Here is a 21,135-nt window from a genome sequence, read left to right on the forward strand (position 1 = left end):
GGGGCCACCACCAACCTCGGTCACAGTCAGGGTTGTTTTAACACATTGGTTGGCCAAGAGCAAAGCTCTTCACCCCGTTGTTCTATCCAGTGGCGTTTCACCTTACTGGCCTCACTCCCTCCTCATCTAGTCCAATGAGTCGGCTAACCCTTGACTCCTTCTGCCATTGGGGAAGGAGACTGGGGTTGGCTGCCACCAGTTTCTTGGTCCTTCTATGCACCTCCTGCAGCTTGCATGTGGAGGTAGGTAGTGCTCCCATGCTCCAAGCTGTATTCATGTTCAGGGAGAATCCTTAATAAATCCTCATTCTTCATGTACAGTATAACTATCAGTAAAGTGTACAGCCTGCGGGGTTGGCCCAGCTTTTTAATAAAAGTAGTGCCAGGCTGTACCCATAGAGTGACAGCCGTGTGTAAGATGTCAGGCAGCTGTTTCTTCCACTGATTGTCTGTATAATTGTATTTTGGAGGTATTTGCCGCCCAAGGTAACGCTTTTCTTTTTTTCTTCAGAGTGTGGGCTGTGACTATGAAATAAATTCCAACGCCACCGAGGACAGATGTGGAATATGCCTTGGAGATGGATCGAGCTGCCAGACAGTCAAGAAAACATTTAATCAAAGTGATGGATTCGGTAATCGCTTTTCTAGTCGGCTTGAAAGACTGAGTTTATATAACAAGGTTTTATGTAAATTCTAACATAGCATTTTTTTTGCGTTTTTTTTCTTAACTTTTTTTTGTACTTTTTTCGCTATAAAATTAAATGGGAGCCAAATGGTACATGAAACTAACTGGTGAAAAAATGAAGCATTTTGTTTTTTAGCATTTTTGTTCCCTTTTGGTGATTTTTTATGGTTCCATCTCAATGCATACCATACATACAGTAAATCTCTGCCTCTGATCTGTTAGTGAGCAGTGATGCATACAATACTGTGTGCATCATCTGTCACCTCTGCCAGCGATCTGTTAGTGAGCAGTGCTGCGTACAGTACTGTGTGCATCATCTGTCACCTCTGCCAGCGATCTGTTAGTGAGCAGTGCTGCGTACAGTACTGTGTGCATCATCTGTCACCTCTGCCAGCGATCTCTTAGTGAGCAGTGCTGCGTACAGTACTGTGTGCATCATCTGTCACCTCTGCCAGCGATCTGTTAGTGAGCAGTGCTGCGTACAGTACTGTGTGCATCATCTGTCACCTCTGCCAGCGATCTGTTAGTGAGCACTAATGCATACAGGGCTGTGTACAACACCTCTCACACCTGACAGTGATCTATTATTGAGCAGCGATGCATACAGTACTGGGAACATTACCTTGGTTAGTGAGCAGTGATGCATACATTACTGTGTGCCTCATCTGTCACCTCTGCCAGTGATCTGTTAGTGAGCAGCGATGCACTCAGTACTGTGTACAACACCTCTGACCCCTGAAAGTGATCTGTAAGTGAGCAGTAATGCATACAGTGCTGTGTACAACACCTCTCACCCCGACAGTGATCTGTTAGTGAGCAATGATGCATGCAGTAATGAGTGCATCATCTGTCACCTCTGCCAGTGATCTGTTAGTGAGCAGCGATGCATACAGTACTGTGATCATTACCTCGGTTAGTGAGCACTGATGCATACAGTACTGCATGCATCATCTGTCACCTCTGCCAGTGATCAGTTAGTGAGCACTGATACAAACAGTACTGTGTGCATCATCTGTCACCTCTGCCTGTCATCTGCTAGTAAGCAGCGATGCATATAGTACTGTGTACAACACCTCTCATCCCTGTCAGTGATCTGCATATTTGCTATATACCAAGTGTTTTTACATTTTTATTTTTTGCAGTCATACATATGTGATACACACTCAACCTTTCCTCTATACTTCTCGCATCATCCAGGGTATATCGACATCGGTGTTATTCCGAAAGGCGCAAGAGCAATAAAAATAGAAGAGGTTGCTGCCGCTGGAAATTTCCTAGCAGTACGAAGCGAAGACCCTGAAAAATATCACTTGAACGGTGGATTCATTATACAATGGATAGGCGACTACAAGGTGGCCGGGACGACATTTCATTACCAGAGGACTGGAGATCTGGAGAACCTGACTGCCGTGGGGCCAACCAATGAGTCAATCTGGATCCAGGTAATTACAAGGAAAATCACAAATGAGAGAAGACTGCAGGATCTGCGGAGGCTTCTCGGGGCTATGCAACACAACTGGTTATTACTTCACCTACATTTGTATGTACAGATGTTACTTTGTTACCCCGAAGGCTAAATAAAATGTTACATAGCGGGATGTGGAATATCTAAGCTCATTGATATTCATACAGAGGCAAATAAAATGTTTGCACAGCTTTCTAGAAGACGTAGCTCAAGGGGATCTGCATATGTGCTTTGGGTTTTATGAATGTGTCCAAGGTTTCGAGGCCCATTCATAAATTACAATTGACGTGAGGCAGTGGCCTTAGCGGTTTTCCGTAAAAGTAGCACAACAGGACTGTTTCTGCTTTAATAAACAGTGCCACCCTCATGTATAGACAGCAGCTTGTACTGCAGCTCAGTCCCACTCATTCGAGGAGCCTGGTAATGACTTTGAGAACCCTCAAGTAAACTCTCCACCTTCTCTAATCTTTTTTTAGGTCCAAATTTTGTTGCTGATTCCTTTCTTAATATATCTTTAGAGATTTTTTTTTTTTTTACCCAGATACAGGAATAGCTGGAAATAGCTTATAGATCAGTGCGTCTCAATTCCAGTCCTCATGGCCACCTACAGGTCATGTTTTGAGTATTTCCTTCGTATTTCAGATATGACTATATGACAGCTTTTCTTTGTTGTGTTGGTGGTGGGCCATAGGGACTGGAATTGAGAAGCACTGTGGTAGATCAATCCTTGATAAAGTGTTTTTGGTTTAGCTTCTATTTCAGGAAACCAACCCAGGAGTTAAATACGAATATATCATCCAAAAAGATGTCAGCTCGGACAATGAGGTCGGATTTGTTTATACCTGGAAGTATGGGATCTGGTCAGACTGCAGCGCAACGTGTGGAGTCGGTGAGTGTTAGATATCTTCTCATTGTATGTTACTCACTATAAAGCCTCATACACACTGCAGAGCCAAATCCTTATGTATCTCCACACACTTAATAGATTCAATAAAGTCAATAGACTAGAGACAAATACAGAGAAGCAAGAAGTGCTACGATACAAAGTAAAGAGAGCAACAAGATATAAAAAGACAAAAAGTATATTGTGTTGTCTTTTTGTATCTAATTGCTTTGTCTTGCGGCACTTGTTGCTTCTGTAGGGCAGAAAATCTTAGCAGGCGGGCTAGGACTAGTGACATAGCTACCATGGAAGCAGAACACGCCGTGCAGCAGGAGGACCCACCCCGACAAAGTGTGGTCTGCCTCCATGGTGCTAGCTATGGCCGTTACTGGATAGTGGCTTGCACCCCTTCACCCCTGGACCAGCATACACATACTTACATGACCTGCTGTAGTCCCCTGGGAAAATAAAAGAAAGCCCGGCGACTGCCCAGGGCTGAGTCAGTATGTGGAGGGCCTGTACAGGATTCATACAGTTTTTTGCTATATATATATATATATATATATATATATCCTGCTAAGAAAGTATTTGGATATTTGGGAGATAATGACCCCGCTTAAGGGGGAGAATCATATTGCCAGAAAATCCTTGAAAATAGTAGTGCCCTACATAATAAATGGGGTTTATGCTATTGGAGAAATTGAGGAAAAAGGGTGTTAAAGGCGGGAACAATGGCCCTGTCTGGGTCATGTCTCGCTCCTAATGATACCCAAGTGTGAATGGTAGATATGTGATGCTGCAGGGAAATAATAAAATTAAGAAAAGAAAAAAAAAGTGTAGTAAATAAAATATAACTGACAGAAATATGTATTAGGCGTGTTACTGAACATGGATAACGTGCCATTCTGGAGCATGGGGTGTTGCGAGCTGGGTGTGTTGGCCTTGGGTGCCAGGGGGCAGAGGTGGGGAATATAGTTAACAGGAACTACAAATATTCCTAAACTCCCACGGGAGGATTGATGGCGTCAAGTGGGACGGCACCGCAGGGGAAAGTTAAATTTTCTGTATTCTTTATGATTTAAAATGTAAAAGACTCTTTCAATAGCTACAAATGTAATGATGTGGTTTGGTCATGAACTCTTAAAGGGGTAGTGCGGCGCTAAACAATAATTCACTAAATAACACACATTACAAAGTTATACAACTTTGTAATGTATGTTATGTTAGTGAATCGCCCCCTTCTCCGTGTTTCCCCCCACCCACACCAGACTCGCGTCGGCAAGAAGCAGGTATGTATAGAGCACTACACTTCCGGGTCTGGTGTGGGTGGGGGGGAAACACGGGGAGGGGGGCGATTCACTAACATAACATATATTACAAAGTTGTATAACTTTGTAATGTGTGTTATTTAGTGAATTATTGTTTAGCGCCGCACAACCCTTTTAACCCCTTAGCGTCCCATGATCGCTCCTCTCCCTCTTCATTTGGTGATGTTCTTTGGATGGTTTTTCATCTCCTTTTGACACTCATTTTTGTTTACCATTTTTTTCTTTTTGATCACCAATTATTTGACACGCACACAGTTACATACACTGATTTAATACTTTCTTATGCTATTTTTTCACATCAATAGGTGGTATATGAATTGTGTTTGATTTATGAGGGTCAGTTGAGATATACTGTAGGACCGTGGTTTCACCCTGGGGGGCCCTTATATTGTGTGGGTCCCACCATGTGTGTTTTTCCTTTGGGAATTTTAATTGTTTTTAATGTGTAGGGATTTTTTTGTTCCTCTGCCAACCTTTGTGTCAGTATGTGCTAAATTTTCTAGGTATTTTCAATAAAATTCTTTTGTATCATTGTATTACTTTCTCTCTGGAGTGCTTCCTTAGATCGCATACCCCTGTTTCTTTTTTTAGGTGTTGTACCTGGTACGTCATGGTGCCGCGGGGGGTGTTCAGAGCGGGTTCCCGCCGGGACCCCGCTCTGAACGGCAGTGATCCCGGCTGCAGCCAATCTGCAGCCGGGCAGTGCCTCTATTAGCCGGCGCGGGTCCCGTTGCCACGCCGGCTAATTAAGCACTTCAATGCAGCTGTCAAACCTGCGATCGCGGGGGGGAGATCCGTTCTTCTGGCCGGCCCGGGTCTCAGCGTCGGAATGACGCTGATCCCGGCTCGGCAATAGATTGCTATGGCCTGCAGCAGGCCAAAGCAATCTATCACCGATTACAATGATCTTTGCTGTGTATATACACAGCATTGATCTCTATGAGAGATCAGTGCTGTCTATATACAAGTCCCCCAGGGTGGCTTCTAGTTTATGTAAAAAAAAAAAGTAAAAATGTGTTTTATAAGGCTGGGTTCACACTATGTATATTTGAGGCTGTATTTGTGAGGCTGTATAGCAACCAAAACCAGGAGTGGATTGAAAACACAGAAAGGCTCTGTTCACATAATGTTGTAATTGAGTGGATGGCAAATATTTGCTGTTATTTTAAAACAACGGCTGTGGTATTGAAATAATGGCCGTTATTTACTGTTATATGGCGGCCATCCACTCAATTTCAACATTGTGTGAACAGATCCTTTCTGTGTTTTCAATCCACTCCTGGTTTTGGTTGCTATGAGGACCTGACATGAGGACCAAATACAGCCTCAAATATACATAGTGTGAACCCAGCCCCCATTAATAAAAAATCCCCTCTCCTAATAAAAGTCCAAATCACCCCCCTTTTCCCATTTTATAAATATAAATTAATAAATAAACAAATAAATAAACATATTTGGTATCGCTGCACACGTAATCGCCCGAACTATTAATTAATCACATTACTGATCTCGCACGGTAAACGGCATCAGCGCAAAAAAATTACAACGTGCAAAATTGCGCATTTTTGGTCGCATCAAATCCAGAAAAAATGTAATAAAAAGCTATCAAAAAGTCGTATTTGCGCAATCAAGGTACCAATAGAAAGAAGGCATCATGGCGCAAAAAATGACACCGCCCCATAGACCAAAGGATAAAAGCGCTATAAGCCTGGGAATGGAGCGATTTTAAGGAACATATATTTGTTAACAATGGTTTGAATTTTTTACAGGCCATCAGATACAATATAAGTTATACATGTTACATATCATTGTAATCATAACAACTTGAGGAACATGCATAACAAGTCAGTTTTACCATAGGGCGAACGGCGTAAATGCAAAACTCCCCGAAATCAAAACAAATTCGTTTTTTTTTTTCAATTTGACAGCTCAAATGATTTTTTTCCGGTTTCGCAGCATATTTTATGAAAAAATAATGCCTGTCATTACAAAGTACAATTGGTGTCACAAAAAATAAGCGCTCATATAAGTCTCTAGGTGAAAAAAATGCAAGCGCTATGGACTTTTAAACATAAAATGGAAAAAGCAAAAGCGCAAAAACGAAAATTGGCTTTGACCTTAAGGGGTTAATGTAATGTGCAAGAATAAAAAAAAAAATTGTATATCTATAGATATTTCTAAGGCAATGTTCCCATGATGTCTTTTTTGGCTGTTTGCATCCAAATATTGTCTGTTAATTCATAATTATATATAAATACATAAATACATATATATACATAAATATATAGAAATATATGTACTTAGAAAATTGGTGACGCATTCAATACTTATAACGTATATGTGTGTGTGTGTGTATGTATTATGTGTGTACTTCTGTTCTCTTAGCATTCTGATGCTTTCATACAGCAGAAAACAAGGCCACTTATGTTACGTGATCATGTTCCCGGTGTAGTGTTCTTGCTGCAGGCACTTTGGTTTACACAGTCTATACGCTGCATCCCTAATGTTCCTAATGTATGCATCAGTTTAGCAATTCGCATTGCCTTTTGAAGTATAAAGAAAAAAAACAAAAACTAGTCAGAACTAATATAAAAGAACTGAGTTAACATGTTTGGAAAGTGACTTCAACCTGCAGTGCACCAGTATATGCCGCATATAGTCTCATTTTATTTGTGCAATCTGTGTAACTTGGTAGATAGACGAAGGCCTAAAGTAGATATCCAAGGTAAAACATGTCCGCCTTCCAGAAACAGCACCTCTCCTGTTGGGTGTGGGTTTTGCAGCTCAGTTCCATTAACATTCTTTTTTTTTTTTATTATTAGTATTATTATTATTATTATACAAAACAAAGCCGAACTTACCAGAAATGCAGGTCCAATCCTGAAGTCCTGGCCAGTATAAAGCATCATGGCTCAATGTTTCCGTCAATCACATGACCCGCCTTCTCTGTGAGCGCAGATGACCTGGGAAATGCGGGACTTCCTGTGTTAAGACTCTTTGAAAAAAAAAGGAGAGTGCGATTAAAGGAAGTGCCGTGTTTTCCATGATAGCTATAGCCAGGGCCGGCGTCAGCACGTGGCGTACTCGGGCAAGTGCCGGGGCCCACAGCCGCTCAAGGGGCCCCCCGGCACTTGCCCGAGCAATGAGCCACTGGATATCGCCAGCAATGGGGCCCGCCGCATCCCCCGTACTCACTGTCGTGCCGACAGTGAGTACGGGGGATGCGGCGGGCCGCATTGCTGGCGACATCCGGGGGGTGGGGCGTTGCTGGGCGGATGCGACATCCTCAATGACGTCCTGGGCTGGGCCTTCCTCCGCAGCGCTTCATGACGTGATCCCCTCAGCAGGCGCAGAGTGATGAGGTCATCGTGCCTGCTAGCGGATCCGTCCCTGCGGCTCACAGAAGGGAGAAGCCAGGAAGAAGAGGACCGTCCCTTGGATTAGGTGAGTATGATTTTTTGTTTTGTGTTAAGGCAGAGCAGGGGGCATCTACTATGGGGCAGGGGCCATCTACTATGGGACAGGGTAGGGGTCATCTACTATGGGACAGGGTAGGGGTCATCTACTATGGGTCAGAGGAGGGGTCATCTACTATGGGACAGGGGCCATCTACTATGGGACAGGGTAGGGGTCATCTACTATGGGACAGGGTAGGAGTCATCTACTATGGGACAGGGTAGGGGTCATCTACTATGGGACAGGGTAGGAGTCATCTACTATGGGGCAGAGGAGGGGGCATCTACTATGGGACAGGGCAGGGGGCATCTACTATGGGGGCATCTACTATGGGACAGGGCAGGGGGCATTTACTATGGGGCATCTACTATGGGACAGGGCAGGGGGCATCTACTATGGGGACATCTACTATGGGACAGGGCAGGGGGCATTTACTATGGGACAGGGCAGGGGGCATTTACTATGGGACAGGGCAGGGGACATCTACTATGGGACAGGGCAGGGGGCATCTACTATGGGACAGGGCAGGGGGCATCTACTATGGGACAGGGCAGGGGGCATCTACTATGGGACAGGCCAGGGGACATCTACTATGGGACAGGGCAGGGGACATCTACTATGGGACAGGGCAGGGGTCATTTACTATGGGGCAGAGCAGGGGGCATTACTATGGGGACAGAGGGCATTATTACTATATGGGGGCACAGCATGGGGACACAAACCTTCTTACTTTACTGCACATGACACCAAGCAGCGGAGTTACTAATGTATAGGAGCCTATGGGTGGGGAAAAGGGAAGGAAGTTGCTGGAAATGTGCGGAGCCTAAGATGTTTGTCTCACAGGTTCTGAAGAGAAGAATTGTAGCTGGAAGAAATCATCATGGTGGTCTGGGCCGGATGGCGAGGAAACGGAGAGCGATCGCATCAGATCAAAGAAGACGTCACCTGTGAGTTACCGAATTATGTTTGTTTGTTTTTTTGTTATTTTGTCAAACTTTATTTGGTAGGTGTGCCCCGAGGTGAAAAAGGTAATCAGCAGTGTAGTATATACTTTTTATCCTTCTGTATGAGTGTGTATATATCTCTCCATTCTGTGTAGGTATACAGCAGTGTAGTATATACTTTTTATCCTTCTGTATGAGTGTGTATATATCTCTCCATTCTGTGTAGGTATACAGCATTGTATTATATACTTATTATCCTCCTACTGTATGAGTGTGTGTATATATGTGCTCGAGAGATAGATATATACACACTTATACAGGAGGGGGGATAATAAGTATATAACACAGCTGATCCCCTACACAGAATCAAGAGCTAGAGACCCTCTAACAATGATGCCATATAATTTGCTATTAAAAGGGGCCCGCCGAGGCTCTCTCGACCAAGGGCCCACAAAAACCTGGAGCCGGCCCTGGCTATAGCTAAGAGTTATATAGACAGGGACACTTTAAAAATCCCCTTTCCCCTCATAGTTCTCCTCAGAACAGAACTGTGATGAATAACCTGGATATGATATGGATTCTTTCATTTTCCAAAGAGTCTGTAAAGAATGAAAAGTGGAATCTGATTGGTTGCTATGGCCAGTTTCACTTACACCATATTTGATAAATCTCCCCCTAGTGGCCTATCTATGAGTCTATGAGTGGCCACTCTAGAATGACTTATCGCCTCCCACCACATCACCTTTCAATCATCCTTGGATATTCTAATATTGTCTATCCTGCAAAGAGAAGCTCTTAACCCCATTAAAAACTCCAGGCCAGTAGTTGAGCTAACCGTGACGCCAATTCTGTACGGCTAGGGATGATAGTTGTTGTGACGCCAGTGCTAGTCCAGCACACAGGTGTGATATTGGTACCTGTTTTGTAGATGGCCAGCCGGTTCGTGTGCCCAAGATTGTGGGTAACCTGTCGGGTTCTTATAAGTCCCTTGGGCTCCTGTCACGCCAGTCCTGAGTGGCAACTGACCCACCCGGACTGTCGGTACCGCTACCCACAGAAAGGGAAAAATGACCCAAGGTGTGCGGTGCTGTGTATATAGGTGCCAGTGCGAGTAGATGATGAGTCCCGGTAGGGTAGTATAAAAATATAACAGCTTTACTGTCAGGCATTTAAATTTAATATATCAGTACATGTTTTCGCAAGTAACTCTTTACACACTAGAGTGCTTAACCTTTGTGCTGGAGGAGGTGCTTGAGAGTAGCAAGAAAGAGAGGTAGTTGTAGCGGTGCTTTAAGAGCAGAAGATAGAGGATAGATTTTGCCAGAGGAGCCCTACCCCATGTAGCTATGTACTCTGCCGGAACCTGGAGATATCTTCAAGAGTGAAGTGTTACTTGTACTTGTGTATAGACTTTGTCTGACCAGACCGTGAGAATAAAGGGCCTTGTGTAAGTTCCTTTAGGTGAGGATTTGAAAAGACGTACCTCCTGCTTTGTGCAGTATTTTCTTCCTGTTTCTTACAGGGTTTTGAGAAGAGAATAGTCCCTCAGCAATGGCCCTGGAGTTCCTGACGTTGGGCTAGGGTGTTCTTTTGTGGCTTTACTCCCTTACTGTTGTTTAGCACTGCATAATAGAAGTAGCTGCTTGCTTAGAAGAAATTTTTGTCTTTATCTGCATCTGAGCTTGGTTCCTGTCAGGGGTTCTGGCATCAGCCATGCCCTGGCCTAACTACAGCAGGAACTGTTTTCTTTTGTGTATTTTCTCTGTGAGAATCTGCCTAGAACTAAACTGCACTCCCTCCCAGACAGAGAAAACTAACTCCTCTTACAGAGGGTGAGAGTGTGTAGAGAGGAAGGATAGGTTGAGAAAGAGTGAACACTTCCTATTGGTCAGCACAAAACACATGGTACAGAAAATCCTTAACCCGATACTGACTTCAGCTGTGCAATACATAGAAATATATATACATAAAGAATACTGACACCTAGTGGTGAAACTTTAGAATACCTCATCACCATTTTAACCTTAGAGAGAAGGCTTTTTGACAGGTGCACAGGAGAGACAAAAAAAGAACACCCATAGTGGGACACTACGCTACTAGGGCTTCCTCTCGGTTCTCTATGGTCAGTACACATTTCTTGGTATTGTTGTAATCAGTTTATAAGTCTTACATATTGAGAACAGTATAATACTTCATGCCTTCTTCACTGTCACATTTCCTATGATCGATCAATGATTTTGACCCCCATACATATTTAAGTAATGGGATCTGCAGCGACATCCAATATGTTCTCATATTTAATGTCTATACAACATGACATCCATCTTCATTTGGCTTGTTGAGTAATGTAACTGAATCCGGAAAATACTTTAAAGGGCGATTAACCCCTGGTCACATGACATGGTCCTGTGGTATGTCTGAGATCACGGTGGTCTGAGAACTTGGCAAGCTTCATTTCACCCACTTATTCTACATTTCTCTGACATTAAACAATGGATATGATGAATGGAGATGTTATGCAGAGATGAATGGAATAATGGTAAAGGTCCCTTCTAGGTACAATAGTGGGGTGGCAATTAGACTTGATCTGGACATTTGAGGAATACAGATTGGTTGTATTGGACACAGATATATACAGATGTAACCAGCTTTATCTTGATCCCTGGTTCATATCATAGCATGTTATACACAGCTCTTTAATTATAGGCTTACCTTAATCCTTAATCCCTGGTACATTAGGAGATCCTGACATAATGTAACACCAATGGCTGCCAGCCTGCGGCGTACTATCACTCCCAGCACTTCCTACCACAGGCTGTCAATCCATGCCCTGTGTGCTGCCCCAGACCACATCCATATAGCTTCTTCTTCCAAGTCTTCATATTCTAACTGCAAGTATTCTCCTCATCACTACTGTCCCCAGCATCATTATCTCAAGGGAACTACTACTCCCATCCTCAGCGGAGACTCTTCCTAACTAAAGAGGCATTTATATATATTACAGCCTATTGCAACACCACCCATCACCTCAGTTATCACCAGTTCTGCTCATTACCAAGTTGACTATACCTGGTTGCATCCAGAGACTGTTGCTACTAGTGTTGCCGTTCCAATAAACATACAACTACCGTTGTTTCCGAACCCTGGCTTTGGTCTCATCATTGGTGCCTTGACTAGGAGCAATGAGAAATTGGGGGCCTGCGTGGTCAGGTTCCCGCGAGGCTACCACACTTTTACTACAGTGGACTGTTCTGTGTCTCCTGTTAATACTACCAGGCTACTGGCCTACTGCCCCTGCCTCACCTCCGCCTGTTCCCCTGCTGCTTGGCACTGGGACTGTCTGGCCTGCCTAGCCAGCCATTACCTTAAAGGGGTAGTTCACCTAATAGAACTTTCTACTAAATCAACTGGTGACAGAAACTGCCAGAGATTTGTAGTTTACTTGTATAAATAAACTCAAGTCTTCCAGTACTTATCAGCTGCTGTATGTCCTGCGGGAAGTGGTGTATTCTCACCAGTCTTACATAATGCTCTCTGCTGCCACCTCTGTCCATGTCAGGAACAGTCTAGAGCTGTAGCAAATCCCCAGTGAAACTGTATCCCGCTCCCCAGACTAGAAGAAATACCACTTCCTGCAGGACATACAGCAGCTAAAAAGTACTGGAAGACCGGAGTTTTTTTTATTTTTTTATTTATTTTTTTTTAAATATAAGAAAATTACAAATCTCTGGCTCTTTCTGGCACCAGTTGATTTGAAAGAAAAACATTCTTGGTGAACTACCCCTTTAACCAGGGCCACTCTTGTGGAGCGACCTGGTATCCTCTTGTAGCAAAAGTCAAGCTTCTGCATCCTGGAGGGGGATAAAGCATGAAAACCTGGAGGATATTAGACTTAGCTCCCAGCTCCCAGCTTTGGGTCAAAGTCAAATGGAAACCAATGGAGCCTCATACAAGAGTCTCAAAACACAGGACTAGTCAGATATCCCTTCAGGAAGGACCCAGCCGAGGGGTGGCTCCTCTAGGGAAACCACCAAAACCACCATATTAAGTGGCCCTATAAGTCAATGTAAGGACAAGGGAAAAACCAAGGCCAGGTTTTCATCTTATGGCTCTACTAGGCATTGCTCCCACCTAGACAGAATCCTGCTCCCCATTGATGAGGGGCAACACCCTGAAACAGCTGTATGTGGATGGATACCTAGCCTTGGTTTTTCTCTTGTCATTACATTGACTTATAGGGCCACTTATTATGGTGGTTTTGGTGGTTTCCCTACAGCAGCCACCCCTTGGCTGGGTCCTTCCCGGAGGGATGTCTGGCTAGTCCTGTGTTTTGAGACTCTTGAATGAGGCTCCACGGGCTCTACTTTTGCAAACCCCTATCGGTTCGTTACATATAACACCTTTTTGTGCCCGGTTACTTAAATAGGTTGTCCAGGATAAAACAATCAATAGATGATGGCCCCATTTCCCCCAATAATCAGCTATTCACTGCCCGCACTACAATGATAATGGAGCCAGATGCAGTTGGATCTGTCCCCTATGTAATAGTTTGCACCCAACCAATGTACTGTTTACTATCTCCTGGTTAATTATTGTGACATCTATATATTGCACAGTAATTACACCATGTGGAAAGAAGTATTTTTGGCGTAACATCAGCAATCTGGATTAAATGGAACTCCGGGTAGAGGTAAAAAAAAAATGAAACTTCTGCAGAAGCATATAACAATACTTACCTATCTATCCCAGTTTTGAAACTACCAAAAATCCATTTGTTTTGGGGGGGTTTGTTATGTTTTGTGTTTCTGTATTTCCTTGTTGAGCAGATGTACTCAGTACTACAGGTTCCAGAATGCATTGCTTTCCCTCAGCTGTTCCATCACAGTCCTCCACCCTGCCCATTCCCCGCCCAAAGCTGTTGCAGAACATCTGGGCTGTGTTCACACATTGCAGTTTCATTGTGTTACTAAATTATTTGCAGTACTTTATCATTTCATTGTAGTCCCACCCGCACAGCACGCTGTATTCTCTATTTGTAATGCTGATATTGGAATAAAGCAAAGAACTTTTAAATTTTTTTTTTTTTCTTTTCCTTTCCACGCACATATTATGATCAAGTATCTTTGAAGTTGATTCCCACAAAAAGGACTTTATCCGATATTATCTTACATGGGATATGCTGTTTATGTCTTGTTTTTTCTGCAGGTGGGATTGGTAGTGCCGGCTCTTATCCTCTCTGCTGTTTAGCATTATCTAATTGTGTTACTGCATCATTTTTGTACAGATGCTGCAGTACTGCAATGACACTCCAACATGTGTGAACATAGCCCTAATTTCTCTGTAGACTTTTGCGAAGTTGAAACACCTGCTTCTAGCCGGTCAGAGATGGTGAATCACGCCCTGCCCCCTCTCTGCATCATCAGCCTGTGTCTAGCAAACACACACAATGTGAGACAGAAGCATGGAAGATTTATCTCCTAAGGTGGGAGAACAGAAGTAGCAGGAGACAATGTGGATTGGCACAGAGGCCATTTTTTTCACTTCCTGGATTTCTATCAGCTACCAGTGTGGCAGAACCGTACAGATACAGTAATACATTGTATAGACACATCTATATAACTTTTAATGTAATTTTAATAGAAAACAAGTTTTCCTTATCCGGAGTTCCCCTTTAAGGTCTGGTGGGCTAGAGGTGAGGAAAAGTCAACTAGACTTTAAAAAGTACAGTGGTATCTTAGTTTAAGAGTAACTTGGACTGAGAGTGTTTTGCAAGAAAAGCTCACAGTTTTTCAAAATTATAACTTGGTTTAAGAGCATTGATTTGGTTTAGGAGCTCCCTGTACTGGGTGGGTGGGAAAGTCGGGGAGGAGCATGGTCTGCGAAGCGGGGTCTAAAGCACTGGTCTCTGAACCAGGAAGTCTCCCTTATCTTCCAAATCATAGTAGATCCACTTCAGGCTGGGGCTTGCATCAGGGGACAGGACTGTTGAGGATATCTTTTCATAGCTGTAACCCCTCTCTCCCTGGACAAAGAATGCTCAATTTGTGTGCCTCGTATGCCCTGCTTCGTGCTCCCTGCATTCTCTGTCAGCCCTTTTTTTTTCCCATCCTCTTGATTCCTGCTATAATGTGCTTGCACTTACACTCAGCTACACACACTGCTGCTATAATGTGCCTGCACTTACACTCAGCTACACACACTGCTGCTATAATGTGCCTGCACTCACACTCAGCTATACACACTGCTGTAATGTACCTGCACTTACACTCAGCTATACACACTGTTGCTATAATGTGCCTGCACTCACACTTAGCTATACACACTGCTATAATGTGCCTGCACTCACACTCAGCTATACACACTGCTGTAATGTACCTGCACTTACACTCAGCTATACACACTGTTGCTATAATGTTCCTGCACTCACACTTAGCTATACACACTGCTATAATGTGCCTGCACTCACACTCAGCTATACACACTGCTGTAATGTACCTGCACTTACACTCAGCTATACACACTGTTGTTATAATGTGCCTGCACTCACACTTAGCTATACACACTGCTATAATGTGCCTGCACTCACACTCAGCCATTCAAACTGCTTTATAGAAAAGTTTGACGCTGTCCTCCTGCACAGCTCTGTGATTCTCACTTCCTGATTGGTCCATGCTGAACACACCCCATACCCATTGCTGTCATATGACCACATAGACCTCTGACAGCAGCTCTGCTCTCTATTCTAGATTGTTGTACTACGCTACTGCATTATGGGGATCTGCACCTCCATTCTTTTTTTTTATGCTGGTAATCCTGGGCACCACTGTACTGACTGCAGAATAATACTGCTATCTTACTGAATGATCCCCTATCTACATGCTGTATGACACTATTTATCTCGTGCATGGGTGCACTGTTTATCTGGGCACTTTATAATTGGACATTGGATTGTCTATGACACCTTTTATCTGGATGATGTACGATGGACACAATTTTTCTGGACTTGTATGACCCTGTATATTTTATAGAGATCTGAAATGATTTAACTGTCTGACATTACTAATCTGTGCTGGTCACATAATATATCTGTATGCAGAATGCATCTGTATAACCCTATTTATCAGGACGCCATAGTATATGCTATACACTGAGCTCATCTGACCTGCCAAAGATACAAAATACTGCATTCATGATGTAGTGTTATCACAGATAGAGAAACTCTCCAATGCTCTGTGTGTCTGCATGGCGTACTATGACTACACGGATTGACATCATATCGCAGTGTATAGAAAACTAAAATCCTGAAAGTGTAGGGGATCATACGTGGTCCCTGCACCATCAAGCAGAAGACAGTGGGAGACCATGGTAAATAGAGGGGTCCTTAAAGGGATAAATTAAATTGAGGGTTACCTGGGTCTTAAAGGGGGATTACAGAGATTTTTTTTTCTACCAGTAGGTGGTGCTGTGGTAGAAGTGGTACCTGGGCCCTGGCATCAAAGAGCCCAGGCAGGGTTGGCGTCAGCACAGGGCTTACACTGACAAGTCCCTGGGCCCACAACCCCTCTAGGGGCCCAGAGAGGGAGAGGGGCCCGGTGTTTCAATGTTCAGTCCTCTAACTGTAGTGCAGGGTGAGTGGCTGAACATCAGAAGACACAGGAGACGGAGCAGGACCTACACAAAGAGAGGAAAGTTTGAAGGACATGACCTGAAGGTCCTCAAACTTACAGCGTGGAGAGCAGGCCGACAGAGTCAGTCAGTATCAATGTCAGTCAGTCAGTATCAGTCAATAATGTGTGTTTGTGTCTGTTAGTGGTGTCATAAGTGATTGTGCATAGTGTGTGGATGATGGCTGCATAGTGGATGGATGAGGGGCCCGCTGAGGCTCTGTCGCCCTGGAGCCGGCCCTGAGCCCAGGTCACCCTCTACCACAGGGATGGGGAACCTTCAATCCTCTAGCTGTCCAGGCATGATATGAATTGTAGTTTTGCATCAGCTGAAGTGCCAATGGTTCCCTATCTCTGCTTTACCACCTACGAAGATGGCAGTAATAGGTGGCACATAGTAGACCTAGGCCCTGTTATAGACTTTCTATCTCTGCCCATAGTACTCTATTAGGTCACTTCTTTCATTCATCCCTCTCATTTGTTTCATTGCCTTCCTGTGAATCTGAATGCATGTTCTTCTTTATGGATGCGGCTGTGATTCTAAGCAGGCTGTTTGTATGCGGGGTGAATGTTGTTTATCTGAGATATTCTGTCCCTTTGTACATATAGATTTGCCGATTCTAACCGCACCGCCTGTTACATTTGCCAATGACGACGTTTGTGCCTCCACCAAGGTCAGGCTCTTCTGCGCGGCTGTGATTGTTTTCCCCGCAGCGCACTTTATATACAGTATATATGCTTTTACTTAGATTTTCCTTGGGTTTTCATGAAGTCTGCTTCTTTGCTGTATACTTCACATTTATAATAGTAAGGGTCAAGTTCAAAGGCATCTGTTCACAGCGTGGATCTATTAGATGTACTGCATCCGGCAGATCACACATACAAATAAGATATCTGGGATTGTATGTGCTTTTATCTGTAATGATGTCCTGATGAAGAACCTTGTTACACAGTGAGTCAAGCTCGGGATGGACACGAGTCCAATTTTTCTCTGTTTGGATCAATCAGCTTTATGATGAAAAACCTTAACAGCAGACGGACCAGAGAACAATATTATTATTCTTTATTTGCCATTCTTCTCTGTAGATGCTCTCTCGCTCTGTCAGGTTGGATGGGGTGACATCATTATCAGGTCTCTCCAGAGATGCTTCACTGGGTTCAGGTCAGAGCTCTACTCACATACTATACTATACTATAGAACGTGGTTCTATCCAGTCATCGGAGTATGTGAAACTACCAGTTAACATTTTTGACATTTCTAATCCAAGATCTGTCCTGGGGTCCGTTCGACAGGTGATGCAGTTATTGTCCTTAAAAACAACTTTTAAACTTGCAGCCCTGTGTCAAATTGGTGTGGCCTAGAGTACCCGTGCTCTAGGCCTTTAACGCCTCTCTATCACTCCTTCCCGCCCTTTTTATCATTAGGAACACCCCCAGATAGGGTTTCCTCAATTCATCACTTGTCTGAACACTGCACAAGTGCTGGATCGTGAAGACACTTGTACAGTGTTCAGACAAGTGATGAATAGGAGAAATCCTGCCTGGGGCATTCCTAATGATGAAGAGGGCGAGGAGGAGAGACGGAGAGGTGGTAAAAGCCGAGGGCATAGACATTCTAGGCCACACCAATTGGAGTAAGGCTGCAAGTTTAAAAGATGTTCTTTAGGACAATAACTGCATCACCTGCCAAACGGACCCCAGGACAGATCTTAGATTAAAAGAAGCTATCTGATGGTACAAGTGGTTTTGGGGGGGCAGATTGTGGGTACAGAGCTGCTTTAAAGAAGCTGGTCAAGCATTCCAAATGACTTGTGGTTCAGGCTAACCAGATGAGTTATGTCAAATAACAAACTTAGCTCTGAGAAATTAATATACTCAGCTCTGCTCTATCTGTAATGGTGTTTCTGTATCAACCTCACAGGTGTGCAGCGCCAGATTGCCAGATGTGTCAGCAAAGGAAAAGGGGTAGTGAAAAATACCTTCTGTGATCCCAATGAGCAGCCAATGCCAAGGCAGAAGAAGTGCAACCTACAGGACTGCCCAGCAAGGTAAGTACACACCGACCTAATACAGGCACATACATTATAATGAGAAGTTATGCATTTTTCCAGTATATGTTCTGTACTCATCACAGGATCAGGGCTTGCTTTAGGAGCCTTTGTTATGGAGGTTCTGTCCATATTGCATACCAGCTTTATGTCTGGCTCATATGTCAGGAAAATCTCCAGCATTATGGATCTGCAATACAACCGTGTGTGAGGGGGTTTTGGGATAGTTGTTGTGTATGGTCCCCACCCAAAAAGTATCTGTGTCCCAATGGTTCAGCAAAACAACCATGAATGCAAAGAAACCACCATTGGATCGCTCAACATCAGTCTTGGAAGATACATGCGGAGGATAAAGCACTAGTGTACTGGATACACAAAAGAGAAATAGTCACCGGCACTACTGAATCTGGTATTAAATATTCTCTGCAATTAAGTTCAGATAAGGGTATGAGTTTCCTATTGAAACAAAGTACATCGGGTGCTCACTTCTACTGTGAAAACTGTTTATTGTAGTAGACTTCCAAACAAAAAAAGAGAATGTAGAGGGCACTCACCATTAAAAACCTATTCTTTATTCATTTTCTTCTTAAAAAATGTCATTAGCAAGACAAGCATAGAGAAAAAGGCCAGAACCTTCTAATCATTGCAGTACTGGATGACCGGCAGTAATGGGCAGGTATCATGTGGCTGATGTTATTATGGGTGGAACTTTGTGGTTGACACTACACTGAGTGGGCTTTGCGGCTAGCATTACAATGGAGGCTTTGTGTGGATGGCATTATACTGGCATTGTTAAGGAAGGCATAGTGTGTCTGAAATTGTTATCATGGGGACTGTATAGCTGAAATGCGTGGCCACATCACCTCCTCTTTCCTGGAGTACCAAAGGGGGCACTCTACTTAGTTTGGATTCACCGAAGTGAAACTCTCACATATCAGACATATTGCTATAAATGTCTAAGATGTGACTACCCTCTCAATTTTTATTACAGCGATTGGGAGTGCTGCATTTTGGCAACTAAGGGCCCTATTCCACAGTAACGATAATCGGCCGGATCAGGCCCATTTGGCCCGATTCGGCCGATTATCGTTCGGTGAAATCGAGAGAACGATCAGCCGATGATCGTGTCATCGGCTGATCGTTCATTTAGGGCCAGACCTAAAATCATCGTTCCCCCACCGTGCATCGCTACGGTTGAATAGCGGTGCGCGGCGGGCGACCGACGATTTGAGAAGAAACAGCAGCAGCATCATCATCATCATACATTACCTGGCTGCAGGGCTTCTTCTTTGCGCTGTCTTCATCCCCGGGTCCCGCACGCTCTATCTTCTGAATGGCCGGTCAGCTGACGGAGCGCTCAGCCAATCACAGGCCGGAACCGCCGCGGCTGAGTGTGGCCTGTCAGCTGACCGGCCATTCAGAAGGTAGAGTGCGGGGGACCCGGGGAGGAGACGGAGCGGAGGACAAGCCCTGCAGCCAGGTAATGTATGATGCTGCAAGGGCTGCAAGGACATCGGGAACAATGTCCTTGCAGCCCTCGCTCAACGATCATCGGGCCGTGGAATAGGCCCAGTAAACGAGCGGCGATCTAGCAGATCGCCGCTCGTTTACATCGTTGAACGGGCCCTCCTCGGCCCGTGGAATAGGACCCTTAGTCCTTAAAGGGGTTTTCCAGCGCTACAAAAACATGGCCACTTTTGCCCCACTTTTGTCTCCAGGTCAGGTGTGGATTGAAATTAAGCTTCATTTACTTCAATGGAACTGAGTTTTAAACCCCACCCAATCTGGAGACGTCTGGAGACAAGAGTGGTACAAGTGGTGCCATGTTTTTGTAGCACTAGATAACTCATTTAGGGTACAAACACACACAGCATATACGCTGCATATTTACTGCTGCAATACACAGCAGATACGCAGCAGATTAGATCTAAATAACTGAACACAGCATCAAATCTGCACCATCAAATCTGCTGCGTATCTGCTGCGTATACGCTGTGTGTGTTTGTACCCTCAAACTAGAAAAGGCTGTACACCCCTGATATAAAAAACTAACTCTTAGGGTACAAACCCACACACCGTATACACAGCAGATACGCAACAAATACACAGCAAATACGCAGCAGATTTGTTGGTACAGATTTGATGCTGTGTTCAGTTATTTAGATATAATCTGCTGCGTTTTTGCTGCGTATTTGCTGCGTGTTTGCTGCGTATTTGCTGCGTATCGCAGCAGTAAATACGCTGCTTATACGGTGTGTGGGTTTATACCCTTAATAACAATAAATAAAGCAACAAGTAGGACAGAATCTCTGCTCACCAAGTGTTACCTCCCATAAATCAAAAGGGGACAAACCCACTGTAGGAGAAACCTCTAGGGATCCACAGCTGAAGCACATGAAGCTAATACCAGCAAGTATATGTCATTGTAGATGTAATAGGATTGCACATTTTGCCAGGGATGTTTTAGTATAACACTAAGGACACTGGCTATCGATGCTAGCCAGCGTGACTAATCTGTCCTTTGTGAAGGGGCCTTGTAAACCAGAAAAAAGTAGCTGACCCCTGGTGTATACCAATTTAAGACAGGAGTTGAAGGAAGCCTCTTTCCTCACCTGTTTACTTTTTACTAAAGGTGTAGTTTCAACAAGGCAGAATTGCACAGT

The 21,135-nt window shown here is 44.0% G+C and overlaps 1 protein-coding gene across 1 annotated transcript in view; it reads left to right on the plus strand.

Moving 5' to 3' along the window:
* ADAMTS12 (ADAM metallopeptidase with thrombospondin type 1 motif 12) overlaps window positions 1-21,135 on the plus strand; it is a 258,808-nt gene that overhangs the window by 185,034 nt on the left and 52,639 nt on the right. Inside the window, exons 17-20 of the mRNA XM_069963559.1 lie at window positions 511-631; window positions 1,882-2,126; window positions 2,900-3,038; window positions 18,346-18,472. Of these exons, the coding sequence (XP_069819660.1) occupies window positions 511-631; window positions 1,882-2,126; window positions 2,900-3,038; window positions 18,346-18,472 (632 nt within the window). The remainder of the gene's footprint in view (window positions 1-510; window positions 632-1,881; window positions 2,127-2,899; window positions 3,039-18,345; window positions 18,473-21,135) is intronic.

The sequence above is a fragment of the Dendropsophus ebraccatus genome, chromosome 3, assembly GCF_027789765.1.
Source record: "Dendropsophus ebraccatus isolate aDenEbr1 chromosome 3, aDenEbr1.pat, whole genome shotgun sequence".
NCBI lineage: Eukaryota > Metazoa > Chordata > Amphibia > Anura > Hylidae > Dendropsophus > Dendropsophus ebraccatus.